Source organism: Porites lutea, chromosome 4 (genome assembly GCF_958299795.1).
Source record: "Porites lutea chromosome 4, jaPorLute2.1, whole genome shotgun sequence".
Taxonomy (NCBI): Eukaryota; Metazoa; Cnidaria; class Anthozoa; order Scleractinia; family Poritidae; genus Porites; species Porites lutea.
This window is the reverse complement of record NC_133204.1, coordinates 21,196,153-21,209,894: the sequence shown is the minus strand read 5'-3', so window position 1 is coordinate 21,209,894 and position 13,742 is coordinate 21,196,153. Positions and strand designations below refer to the sequence as shown.

General features: G+C 40.4%; 1 protein-coding gene across 1 annotated transcript in view; it reads left to right on the top strand.

Annotated features, from left to right (window-relative positions):
• LOC140932866 (protein arginine N-methyltransferase 3-like) overlaps positions 1 to 13,742 on the top strand; it is a 23,153-nt gene extending 9,411 nt beyond the window's left edge. Inside the window, exons 10-20 of the mRNA XM_073382367.1 lie at positions 3,103 to 3,168; positions 3,753 to 3,874; positions 4,443 to 4,515; positions 5,111 to 5,137; positions 5,346 to 5,424; positions 6,066 to 6,155; positions 6,450 to 6,547; positions 8,887 to 8,973; positions 9,364 to 9,414; positions 10,402 to 10,489; positions 13,612 to 13,742. Coding sequence (XP_073238468.1) covers positions 3,103 to 3,168; positions 3,753 to 3,874; positions 4,443 to 4,515; positions 5,111 to 5,137; positions 5,346 to 5,424; positions 6,066 to 6,155; positions 6,450 to 6,547; positions 8,887 to 8,973; positions 9,364 to 9,414; positions 10,402 to 10,489; positions 13,612 to 13,742 — 912 coding nt within the window. The remainder of the gene's footprint in view (positions 1 to 3,102; positions 3,169 to 3,752; positions 3,875 to 4,442; positions 4,516 to 5,110; positions 5,138 to 5,345; positions 5,425 to 6,065; positions 6,156 to 6,449; positions 6,548 to 8,886; positions 8,974 to 9,363; positions 9,415 to 10,401; positions 10,490 to 13,611) is intronic.

The window sequence follows — 13,742 nt, the reverse complement described above, 5'->3', positions numbered from 1 at the left end:
TCGAGTTTTGGGTGCTTCGTTTTCGAGCTTTGGGTGCTTCGTTTTCGAGATTTGGGTGCTTCGTTTTCGAGTTTTGGGTGCTTCGTGCTTCGGTCTTCGTTTTCGAGTGCTTCGTTTTCGAAACTACCTCCGATAAGTAGGCTTTATTAAAAAAACCAGGAGTGAAGCTATGACTTATGACTTTTGGTACACTGAAATGACGAGTTTGAAAGCAAACGTACCAGTTACTTGTGTTGAAAATACCACAACTAGATGAGTTAACCAAAATATCAGAGTGAACTAAGAAATCAGATGGCAGCAAATCGTTTTGAAAATCGTATTTTAAGAGCAAATTTAACAGTGACTTGTGTTTAAAAATACTAAAACTAAATGAGTTAATCAAAACGTTAGAAAGTACTGAGAAATCAAATGGCAGCAAATCGTTTTGAAACTCGTATTTTAAAATTCCTTTGGGCCTCTTCCGTTGGGGCCTGTACAATTTATAGGTACAGGAGGGTGCCTGGGAAAGCCCCATTGCCTAATTTCCTGAAAAAAAACCTGTTAAGTTGCCGGTAACAGCTTGTACATAAAACACAACTCGACTCCATTTAGAGAAGCTACGTTAACATGATATTGCTGTTTAAGTGCCGTTTTATGCTAAAGTCATTACTTAGTACCTTTACCCATGCACAAAATGTTTGTGTAGAGTACTGAAGAAAATATCAAACAAATTTCACCGGGAAGCCTTAAAAACCCATGATAATTTTTTGGTGATATTTCTGAAGGCACAGCATTTATCAGGGCTTCTGATATTTCGCGGAAAAAAAAGCAAAATTTCGCGGGATTTTCAGGGGCAAATTCGCGGAAAAATCGGCCGATTTCGCGGGATTTTCGCGGGAAAAAAGTCAAAATTCGCGGAACAATCGACCGATTTCGGGCGATTTTCGCGGTAGAAAAGTCAAAATTCGCAGAAAAAACAGCCCATTTCGCGGGATTTTAGCGGAAAAAAGTCAATTTTCGAAGGATTTTCAGGGGCAAATTCTTAGGAAAATCGGCCGATTTCACGTGAAATTTCGGGGGGAAACTTCGCCAAGAAACAATCAGTAAAAAACAGCCGATTTCGCTGGGTCTTTTTTTGGCAAATTTCGCTAAAATCGATCAATTTTGCGTCGATATGACCAGCGTTGGTGAACGTTTTTTTTAACAGGGATAATCATTTGCTCTTTCAACAACAGTTCGCTCGAGAAATGAGCGAATGTTAAAGCTATTAACACTATGATTAGTGCCCAGTTTTTCGCAACGTTCATCTAAAAACGCCTGGTAGTTTTGGGACGTTGTTTACTCGTTGCAGTGACGAAGTTTGAAGCTAAATTTGAACGTTTGTGGTGAATAAAACCGGTCTAATAGCCAAGATAAGTATGAAATATGTTTTGCCGACATGTATTTGGAAATATTTCTGGCGGATTTCGCGGTATTTCGCGTTTTTTGGGGAATTTCGCGGGATTTCGCGGAAATACCAGAATTTCGCGGGTCCGCGACCGCGCGAAATATCAGAAGCCCTGATTTATTGGCCGTTTTCACACTAGAGACGGATAATCGATCTTCAAAATCCGTCAAAATTGACGAAAAACAGATGGATAAGGTTAGGTGAATTATCCAACCGTTCAATTTTCAAAATTAATTAAGACGTATTATCTGTCTGACGTGAATTATCCAAAGTATAACTAGCCTGCGTAGCTGGCGGTATTGTGTAGTAGTCGAGTGAGATTTGGCGGCGGAGCCGATGTAATATAGTCGAGTGAAGTAGTCGAGTGAGATTTGGCGGCGGAGCCGATGTAATGTAGTCGAGTGAGATTTGACGGCGGAACCGTCACGAGCGGCGAAGCCGCGAGAAATACCGCCTGCCAGAGAACCATGATTTTTCGAATGCCGCCCACTTTTGTCACGTTAGCTGATCCCAATTAAATCAGCCAATTAAAGAGGAACCAGTTTAGAAATAAGCGTTGACCAGTTGACAGGCTAAACACGACTCCTAAGCTCGTGACAATGTGAAACGTGACCTTGTGAGTTTGCTTGAACAGAGGTTTTTTTTTATTTTCTCGGCTCTCGCTCGAAGGTTACTAGCACTACACAGTGCATGTATCATTCTAAACTTTGACTGAGTAAATCTTTTTTTGCAACACTAGGCTTAACATTAAAAGGGCATGAAGCTGGTTTGTTACATGCATACTGAGTAACCATTTCCGGTGGTTTATTCTTCTGTAGGTGTTCCTGATAGGATTTGATCTCAGATGCAGTTGTAAAGTGTTTTAATTTTCTCTGACCTTTGTTTCTTACGGCTAAATTAAGACAATTCCAGCGCTGAGAAGTTTAAAGACGCCATTTCGGCAATTTGGTCATCAATTATGCTCTTTCTAAAGCGGAAATCACAATCACTTTACATGTACGTCTTCTCCAGTTTGCCATCTGCTCCCTAAATTGGGAAATACACGCGAAGGCTCATCTAACATGATTGACATATGTATGGCCCTCGACCAATCCGTTTCCCCGCACACTGGTGTGCGGGCCATTCAAAATACCGGGGTTTTCTGGCAGGCGGTATTTCAACCGCCTCGTCCCTACTCCTTTTTTTGGAACACGGCTCCGCCGCCAAAACTTTAATCTCGCACCCCCACAATACCGCCAGCTACACAACCGCCTCGTCCCTACTCCTTTTTTTGGAACACGGCTCCGCCGCCAAAACTTTAATCTCGCACCCACACAATACCGCCAGCTACACAGGCTAAAGTATAACCCGTCTCAGACGGATAATCCGTCACTAAAAACGGCCATTCATGTCCATCTGTAGCAACACTAGAGACGACAGGAAACTGTTTCAATAACTAGATATAGTCTAAAATAACAAAACTAGACCGTTATAAAGTTTTTGGAATTCAGTTGATAAGAAGACCTATTTAAGCTATTTTTAAAGTATAGTGAATAGCGTGACATAGCCCCTGTTAAGTCAATTTGCAATAGTTTTTATCTTGTTTACGCAATTATCAGCACTGTTGGTACATGATTCATACAGTATCATGCAGAGTATCTCCTGCAATAACTTTTTATAATGTTCTGTATCGGCAGGACAAGACAAGAACAGAAAGCTACAGAGATTTCATTCTCAACAATCCTACAGTTTTTAAAGACAAGGTAACGGTGATATTGTAATTTTACAAGTTTCTTTTGGGTACATGGGTCATGCATGACATCCATTTTCATTGCCCATATTGCTACCATTGAGAGTTAATTTTTCACACAGTATACAGTTTTCCCTTTGCAAGTACTTTGTGATACCGAAGTGATTCTTAATGTCAATATTGTAAGAATTTAGGATCAATTTTTGAAATAATTGTTAGGAATAGCTTGGTCGGTAGAGCGCTTGACTGCAGAGCGGGAGGTCGCGGGTTCGATTTTCTGGGCCAGACCAATACTCAGGGTCTTACATTAAATGAGAAATAAAGGTACTCCCTTTGCACTGCAAGCGGCTAGTCAAGAGGTTCGCGTGGCTCGGATGACCACAGAAAATAGCGGTTCTGTCTCCAGCTGTAGACGTAAAATAGTGCCCCCCCCCCCCCCCCCCCCCAATTATTACTTTCGTGCTAAATGCATTGACACTCAAATAAATTGCATTTTTCTTAGACTTTTTCGCTGTCTAATTATACATGCACAGCTTGTACATCCAGGTAAAAGTCCCCATTGATCTTTCTCTTATTCTTCTCTCATTCGACGGTAAGGTTGTTTTAGACATTGGATGTGGCACAGGAATACTCTCCATGTTCGCTGCCAAGGCTGGGGCCAAACATGTGATAGGAATCGACCAATCAGAGATTATTTATCAAGCTATGGATATTGTTAGGTAAAACTTTAGATTACTCCTCGAATTCTATCAGTTTTGGCTCAATTTTATTGAAGCTGAACCGGAAAGAGCCGTAACAAGAACGACAGCGACATTAGAGAGCTTTAGAGGACGTGAACGTTTGCGTGTTCTGAAAAAAGACCCCTAGAAAGCTTCATTTTACTTTCTTTTTTTTTCACCAAAAAAGTTAGTACAGTTATTTATACTGAAGGAGGTTAAGCCCTCTCTCGATGGCAAAATGATAAATAAAAACCTCTTACATTTGATAACTTGTTCCCGCCAACCCGTTGTAGAGTGACAACGGCTTACACGGCTACCACGTTCTCCCGCCAAAATGACGCTGGTTCAGGCGCGTGCCCTGCTTAGTTTTGAGAAAATCTCGTACTCGTAGTCGTACTCGTCCTCGAATCTAAAGCTCTCTAATTATTGACTACAGAGATAACGACAGCGGCGTTACCAACAACACACTTCACAGTCAGTTTTCGAGAAATTTTACAACCTAATTTAACAATCCAACATTACTTTGCTATGCTTAAAAACACTTTTTATTGTTTCTGTTGTGCGTTAGGGAAAATGGGCTGGAAAATATCATTACTTTGGTAAAAGGAAAAGCGGAAGCAGTAACATTACCGGTTGAGAAGGTACGTAACTTTTTTGATTTGAAGAGAATACAAAGAGAGGCTTCGCTGTATCTTTTCAGTTTAGATTTGAATGCTGAAGAACTGTGACTGAGCTCAGGAAAGAAAAATAAAGCCGTTTTCTTGTGTTCACGCCTTTTCGTAAAACGTAAAATTTGGAAAGTTTTCATGTCCTAGTCGTGCGGGCCCGAGCATTTAGTAGGAATAAACTCGTTTTGTGGTCGAGGGTTAAACGGGCGTGCATGGTACAAGCCACTGATGTTGGGAGCTCGTCAATTATGTGTTCATATGTTCCCGTGCGAGGATCATTCTTCATTTGATTTTACTTCTGCAGTTCTTTATTTCATATACATTTATCACATTCATCTCTTTCACGGGAACATATAAATATATAATTGACCAGCTCCCATGCAATACCAGTGGCTTCATAGCTCAGTTGGTTAGAGCATCGCGCCGGTATCGCGAGGTCACGGGTTCAAACCCCGTTGAATTCCTGAATTTTTTTTTCAGGCTTCTTACGCAATTTCATAAATTGCGTTCACTACTGCGAGGATCATTCTTCATTTGATTTAATTCATTTTTGTTCTGTCATGTTTAGGTAGATGTTATCATATCAGAGTGGATGGTAAGTTCAAACTACAGTGTAGGCTTTTATTACTTTTCTGTCTACCTGTAACTGTATTTCTGCTGAGTGCTTTTATTGTTTTTAAATAATAAAACAATAATAATACAACTCTTAAGAGAGCCTTCCGAAAAAAAGCGTCGGATTAATTGCTTTTAAAACACGCCAAACATTCATAAGTTGGAAGTAAAAGTGTTTTAAATCATTCTAGGGCTACTTTCTCCTTTTTGAGTCTATGTTGGACACAGTGTTGCTGGCAAGGGACAAGTGGCTGAAGCCAACAGGCTGTGGTAAGATTTACGTCGATTTTCTTAATGACAAGTTTCAGGGTCTGCATGGAAGGGGAGGAAGTCTTGATCCCGCATTCCCGCTCTTATTTTCCACGGGGATACCGCATCCCTCATCTCGACTGCAAAAGCTTGTAAATTTAAGACTTAGATTGACCCTTTCGATCGATATTTTGAATTTACGCCTGTTTTAATACTACTGCGAATAGGAAATAGCTTTTCATCCCTCTGTCAGTCTGATGAAAGACCTCGATCAATCTCGTCCCCAGAGCCTGCCTTACCGACTCTACCGCGAGCATGTTTTTATCGGCTATTCAGTGATGGTTTTTTGTCGAGTTATCCTAAAGCGGGGTGGGTGATCCTTGGTGAGGACCAAAACGATCACGGCTTCTGGGAACAAGATTCTATCTTGGGGTCATCCTGTTCGTCTGCGCACTTTAATTCCTTGATAGGAAGTTTACTTAGCTTACAGGAACGGCCTTGAAGATTCAGTTAGTTTGTCCTTCATCAGCTGAAACACCCTCTTCCACTGCGGCTTTTGATAGGAAAATTTCAGTAATGTCCAATATTTAAAGGCAATTGATGGTCCCTTAGTAGTTTTGGCTTAATGTTTTAAAATTAAATGTGGATATCTTTCTTTATAGTTTATCCAGATCGATGTACAACTTGCGTCGTTGCGCTGGGAAATAGCGAAAAGGTTCAACAGAGACTCAGCTTTTGGGATGACGTGTACGGTAGGAGCAATTGTTTTCTCATGTTTAACGTAATAATAACGCATGTGATTTATCTTAACTTCTTTTTTTATCCTTTAATTAACTGGTTAAAGCTACTTTCAACAACAGTATTCGGCAAATTCGCTCTCAAAATCGTCACTAGCTTGAGTCACAGAACGTTTAACGATCACTCTTTGACAACTCAACGCGGCCCGAAATGCTATAAAACTTTACACGTGAACCTCGACAGAAAGTCTCAGAAATTAAGGGTACGTTGGATTCTTTGGTTAATACTGTATGTTTCTTTTCTTTTAGGCTTCAAAATGAGCTGCATGAAAAGATCTGTCTGTACAGAACCTTCTGTAGAAATCGTGAATCCTGGAGACGAGATTTCCTCGCGTTATATAGTCAAGGTAATACGGAGTTTTAGTAAAGTGACGGCGACGGCAAAACGAACGTCAAAAAAGCAATAGGTTTATATTAAGGAAATCAATACGTTTGCACGTGCATCACGCTTTCTTTGTACATTTCTTGGTCGTTATTGCACGACTACGACGTGAAAATGCCTAATTTCACGTTTTATGGAGGGCGTAAACAAGCGACGACGAAATTTTCTTTGTCTTTCTAAACTTGAGTGCGGTCCCAAGGACACGCGTGAAAAACGCAGTGCGCATGCGTTCAAAATTATACGCGATACCAAAACAAACTAGATTCCGGCCGCGAAATTCAAAAAAGTAAGCTCCACACACAAAAGATAAGCTTAGAATTTCTCGAACACAAAGTTTATTAATTGCTTTAGTTTCTCTCTTTTGCACCACATACTTTCCTCCTTGCACCAAAGGCGAAAATCATGTTTGAAAGTCCACGCTCGCTCTGGCAGCACTTCGCCGTAGCCATTGTTGCTGTTTTGGTCATCATGTCGCTGAGCTCGGTCAATGCGAACAACGAAAACGACCAATGCATGCTAAGTGGAAAAACAAGGACGGAAAAACCTTGTACTGGACGACTTTACCAGTTAGTTAGCTAAGTTAGTTTAAGTAATTTTTTGTTGTGCTTAATACTAGAACCGGTTGCAAACCATTAAACATATCAAACATTCCTAAATGTTTTTCAATTTAAATGGGGAAGATTTTGCAAATTTTAATTATTGAAAATAGAGACCTTGCGCATGCGCAGACGTTTTGCACGCGTGCCGGTCCCAAGAGATCAACTCCAGGGAAATTTGCCTATATTAGACATTTTCAGCGAATTGGAATAAACGCGAAAGAGTTTGAAAAAACGCTAATTCATTTTAAAAGTGACGTTTTCGCTGCCGTCGCCGTCGTTGATGCTTAAACTCCGTAATTATTGCTAGAACGGCAACTAACACAAAGCCGATCTGAAACGCTTATTATACCGGCACTACCAAACTCGCTCTTTCAGTGACTGAAGGTTTGTAAGTGAGATGTCGGAAGTGTCTATAGTTTCCGATGAAGTTAGTTTATTTTTTCTTTCACCATATGAGGTCTTCCAGCTTTTGACTGACAAAAGGAAAAAAACTAAATACTATTCAACAATACCAAGAGACTATAAAGAGGACAGAGAGAGCATCCCCCATATACACCGTATTCCATAGGTAATAAGCTACTTTCGATATATGAAAATTCAGCATGATAGCGAGTCTTAGAGGACACAAACAAAGAAAATGAATAAACATGAATAATCATAGTTTATTCATTTTCTTTGTTTTTGTCCTCTAAGACTCACTATCATGCTGAATTTTAATATATCGAAAGTTGCCTATTCGTCTCGAGTTATTTTTAACACCACAGATCTCAACGGGGGTTAGACAACAGCCAATCACATAGCGCGAATGTGTTCCGCGTGGATGACCCACGCTGAGAGCCACGCGTCCTTCACGAAATGACGCAGAACAAAATGGGGGAAGACGCGGGGAGCGATTTTGCTATTCCTTTTGTCGACGAAAACGACTACAGCGAGATTTCTGCGAAAGCTGTGTCAGCGAAACCGAAATTAAAAGAGGATCGCCCTTCCTCTCTTTTATAGAGCTAACAGTAGAGCAGGGAAATCCTTAACACACTGAATATTCTCTCAGGATCATTTATAATTTACAGTTTGAAGAGAGTAATTTCTGGTTTGATGTTTATTTTTTTCAGTCTTTATAGCGATTATTCCTACCCACTTACTTTGTCAATTGTAGGCGAACCCCAACAAAAAAGTGTGTTGCACGTGCGAAGTTGTTGTTTTGCTAATTAAACCTATTGTTTTTTTGACGTTCTAGTTGTCGTCCGCGTCGTTGGATCTTAAACTCCCTAAATTGTACAAACGACCGGTTTCAATAGACCGGTGAAATTTCTCATTTTATTAAAGCACTGAGGTTACGACAACTTCGAGTTAAACTGATTTCACGGGTGGTCAAAGAGTCCAGCGATTCCTTTTTCCCAGGTGAGCGCCGACTCATTTCTCTTCAATATTCAGGAATGCTCTCGATCTTTTTACGCTTTCATTGCCTCTCGCCCGACATGTTTTGCACGGCGTTTGGTCATGCGAAACCTCCACGAAACATTCACGCCTTGCGCGAGGTAACTTTATCCCGATTCTAAAAATAACTTGAGACGAATTACCTATGGAATAGAGTGTATATGGGGGATGCCCTCTCTGTCCCCTTTATAGTCTCTTGACAATACTCATCCCACCAATAAGGTTGAAACATTTCAAAAGTTGAAGGATTTGTTCGTTTCTTGTGTCTTAGAATCTGGACGTCACTAGCTGTAAACAAAATGATTTACAATTCAAGTCACCTTTCAGTATTGAAGTAAAAAAAGACAGTCAATGTTCGGTAAGTGAGTCTCAAGTAAACAACGTCACTGGAAAACATGAAAGAGAACTTCTGAGATATTTTTTTTAAGTCTAGCTGATATTCTGTCCTTGTGATGCAATGTACTATAAAGATGAACAACTGAAATATTGGCACTATGTGGTAGACTTCAGAAACTGGACCTCTTTCGATTTTTGTTGTTTGCTTGATTGTTTGCTCGCGTATAGTTCTACAGTGTAAGTGTTGTAATTCGTTATCAAAAATTGTAAATGGTGACGAAACGCATTTTTGTTTTGTTAACGCTTACTCTTCTCTTTCTTTTGTATCATACTTTAAAGATGTTTTGTTCACAAATGAGTGGAAAAAATGCCAAGACCACGACTGACCAACTTTTTGTTTCTCCTGCTTAAGGCTTTTGTGGCATACTTTGATATATTTTTTGAGAAGAACTGCGATGAGAAGGTAAGATAAAATTCACTGATATTAATTTTATCTGGAGTCTATACCTACATAACAGTCCTACTGTAGCTCCGTAAAACGAAGACTGGAGGTGTAGCCAAAAGGTCATAGATTCTATGATTAAAGAATCTCCCTTCTTATAGTATTCACCTGGCCTTCAATTTTCCATTACATTTATATCACTGCGCATGTGCACTTATCGACATTTTCCGCTAATTTCGCCGAAGGCCTTTGTCGGCACCTCTGTGTCTTTGTTTTAATAAGGAGCTTTAGCAACGACGACAGCGACGGCAACGAGTACGTCAAAAAGGCAATAGGTTTAGATTGGCAAAACCGACATTAACTTTGCACGTACATGCTTTCTTGTAAATTTCTTTCACCGTCACTGCACGAGTACACTGCACGTTTTATGTAGGACGTAAACAAGCGACGACGAATTTTTCCTTCTCTTGCTAAACTTGAGGGCGGTCCCCAAGAACACAACTCCAGGAAGATTCGCGTGCGTTTGATAATTATTTTCAGCGAATTGGAATACACGCGACAATGTCTGAAAAAGTACAAATTCATTTTAAAAGTGACGTCTTCGCTGCTGTCGCTGTCGTCGATGCTGAAGCTCCCTATTAATACAGCTTGGATACCACTTAGCAATGACTCGCTGGATGGATTCCGATCACAAAGCTTTGAGTACGATCGAGCGAAACATTCTTAGTTTAATTACTGTTGCAAATTAACCAAAATGATCGGACTAGAAGACTTAAAAGACGTTTTAATTAACCTACGAAGTTTTCGCTGGAGCGCACTTAAAGCTTTGTGGTCTGCGGTTGCCGTTACTGTAAGTCGTGTGCAAGCGTCGTACCAAGTTCTGGAAAGGGCTAATTGGCGCGGAAATTGCTACAAGCTAATGTCTCTGGCTCAGACCGGTCGCCGATCGTGTTTCGGTTCATTTGGAAACCAGGCTTTTGAAAACAAATGTGTGTTTACATTAATTAGGTGAATTTTAGTACCAGTCCGTCTCACCCGCCTACACATTGGAAACAAACTGTGTTTTATCTTGAACACCCAATCAACGTCATTCAAGGTAAGTATAAGTGTATTTTTGTATTTTATTAGTACCAACAACTTAACAGTTTCTAAACGGTAAATGACTACTTAGCCTGCATCGCAGACGTAATTGAACCCCGGTTAATGACGTATGCGAAGCAGCGCCGATATCTTTGTTCTGGGGCCCCCAATGGACTCAACGAATTACCGGTTACGTATCAAATTCCTCTTCATCTTGATTGGACCCAATCAAGTACCGGAAATGCGTTTCAAATTCCTCTTCATCTTGATTGGACCCAATTAAGTACCGGAAATGCGTTTCAAATTCCTCTTCATCTTGATTGGACCCAATTAAGTACCGGAAATGCGTTTCAAATTTCCCTTCAGCCTTATTTGCAAATTAGCTATCAGGCCAATCATGACCCCTAATCAAATCCTGGTCCACAGGTGGGGGCCCAAACCAAGGATTTCAACGCTGTTTCGCAGACGGACTTAACCAGAAGTTAACTTCCGTCTGTGACGCAGGCTAGCGACTACTCTGCTATAAATTCTCTCTCACTCGGACTTCATTTTGTCTTTATCGCGTACATTCTATTTGATTTAATAAGTTATATTTTTTTACTCTGTCTTATTGTCACTTTATTTCGTGGGCACAAAATACAACAAAACATCTAAATTTCGCAGGATTTTTCCTAATCGGGCAAACAATTTGCCTCAGAATAAGGCTACGGGTTATATTTACTTTTGTGCAATTTGGAACAGAATACTCCACCCTAAATCGTGTCGGCATTTTGCAGACACCCGAAGAAATGTAGTCTTAGGCCTAGGCCAAACGTCGAAGTTTCCATGAGACGAATCAAACGTAGTGAGTTAAGTTCATGAAAAGTTCGACGTCTGGCTCAATTTAATTTAATAAGTTCGTCTGAATGGGTTTGGATCGTCCAACACGTTCTATCCGTCTGCTTCAGATGGATAGAACGTCTGAAGATCGTCTCCGGAACAAACGTCGATCTTCACATGCGACGAAATAAACTAAGAAATTAAAATTTTTTATGATGTTTATTTAGCTTCGCTCGGGAGAAAATTTATTTATGGCCGGCTAAGATTGCTTTTTGGTCTGATTTAGTTGGTTGGTTTGACGCGTCCTGAGTTCGACATCTAACCCAATAGACGATCTTAGCTTAATTTAGATCGACCCAAATTAGAGCTTGGTTCGTCTCATGAAAGTTCGACGTTTAACCTAGGCCTTAGACTATTTTCACACTAAACTGAATAGATTTTCGGGCCGACACAAAACGCTATCCTGTATAGTTTGAACACCTATTCGATATGTGACTCTCCACTTTAGAGATCGGCGCCGCGCAGCTTTGCTCCGTTACAGAAATCGCGCCGAAATCACCGTTCTTATGTGTGAACAGAGGCCCGTTTCCGGTATGGTTTTCGTGCCGGAGCAAAAGCTGTGCGGTAGACTGTGAAAATAGCCCGCTTGTACTACAAAGGTCAAAAGAGTGAATGACCATGTATCTCTCGATAATCGAATACATAGTGCTCTTCAAATGCTTCCTTGGAAGACAGACAAGCAGAGTTTTAGTTTCCGCACCCTTTAATTTTCGAGAGTGCTGTTTTCGCGGGTCTTTTATTTGGCCAGATTTTCGAGGGCGCGGAAATCGTTGTATTAGGGTCCCACGAAAATTATATTAGTAACAATAAGGTAAAACATAACGTATTTATTAGCTGAATATGTCAATAAATAAGTATGTAGCAATTCTACTACAAAATACGTCGATAAGTAATAGAAACTTCTGCTTATTTCATTGTGTTGTGAAAATTTTATTTTTTAGTGAGGTAAGCTGTTGTGAAAGTTTCAATATTTTGTTCAACTTTATTACGGATCACAACACTTCGACGGAAACAACCAAAAACGTTTTCCTTAAATAAAAAATCAATCTATAAACTGCAATATATATTTGTACACAAATTCTATCCTTTTCTAACGAATCTATTTAGTGCCAATGTCATGGCGAACATTTTTGACATTGCTTGTTCGCCACTTCTCTGAGCTGCATCTATAGGGTCCTCCAAAAGCACAATGTTACTAATACGTGTTTGTACTTGTGTAGACGACAAAATGTCCGTGGAATATTTTGTTGTTGAAAATCTAGCGTGTCGCGTTTTGAAAGAAGAAAATTTTCAAGTGCCAAACTTGTTTGCGTGTAGTACTTGGCAAGTATTTTTGTAACGGGGACGGAGAACAGGAAATTGTAAAATGGAAGCAAAACAAAAGTTACTAATATGGTTCAAATTAGGTTCTGTTGCTACTTTTCATTTTCCCGTTCCCCTTTCTCGTCCCGCGTTCCCAGTACCCGTTTTAGCACCATCTATTTCCCGAAGACGCTAGCCTGTGACCAGGCTCGGCAATGGGGAAAGGGCGAAAAGTGGGGAACGGGAAAAATTATGTATTCGGCAGTTGATCCGCCTACATGTGCCTAAAAGCATCCCATGCATTCGCAACTTTTGAAACGAGAAGGGAACTGGGGGCGAAGTGCATCCCGCAATTGTTTCTGGGATCGTTACTGGGGACGCGCCGGTCAGCTGTTGGGGAGTTTAACATACCACGACGGCGACGGCCAAGAAAACCTCGCTTAAAAAGTGAATTTGCGTTCTTTCAATCTCTATCGCGATTACTCCAATTCATTTACATTGTCAAATGCGAGCGAACTCTTTTTCTTCGAGTTCAGAAAGAGAAAGAAAATTTAGCCGTCGCTTGTTTACGTCCTCCATAAAACGTGAAATTAGCCATTTTCCCGTCGTAGTCGTGCATTGACGGCAAAGAAATATACAAAAAAGTGTGCAATGCACGTGCAGAGGTGTTGTTTTGCCTATTCAACCTATTGCTTTTTTTGACGTTCTCGCTGTCGTCGCCCTCGTAGCATCTTTAAGTCTCTATTGGCATTTTTTTTCCTTATCCCCAATAAAAGTCCCAGAACTCTTTTCGAAAGTTAACTTGCCCCAGTTTCCTTAGACTTTCTACATTTGTCAAAGTAAAATTGTTCCCATAAATGCCCCAGATGAACTCAGTGATCTATCATGCTTTTGTTCTTTCTGAAATTCTTTCGTGGCCTGGTTAAATATGAACATGTCCTCCTATATCTTACGCAGGGCAAATCCTGGAGGGATTTCTGGCATGTACCAAGAATAGTAAGGATCCACGTTCTCTGGACATTTCGATAGAGGTCACTGACGCATCATCACAGAAAAAACTCTGTCAACAGTCCTATCTTCTGCAGTAA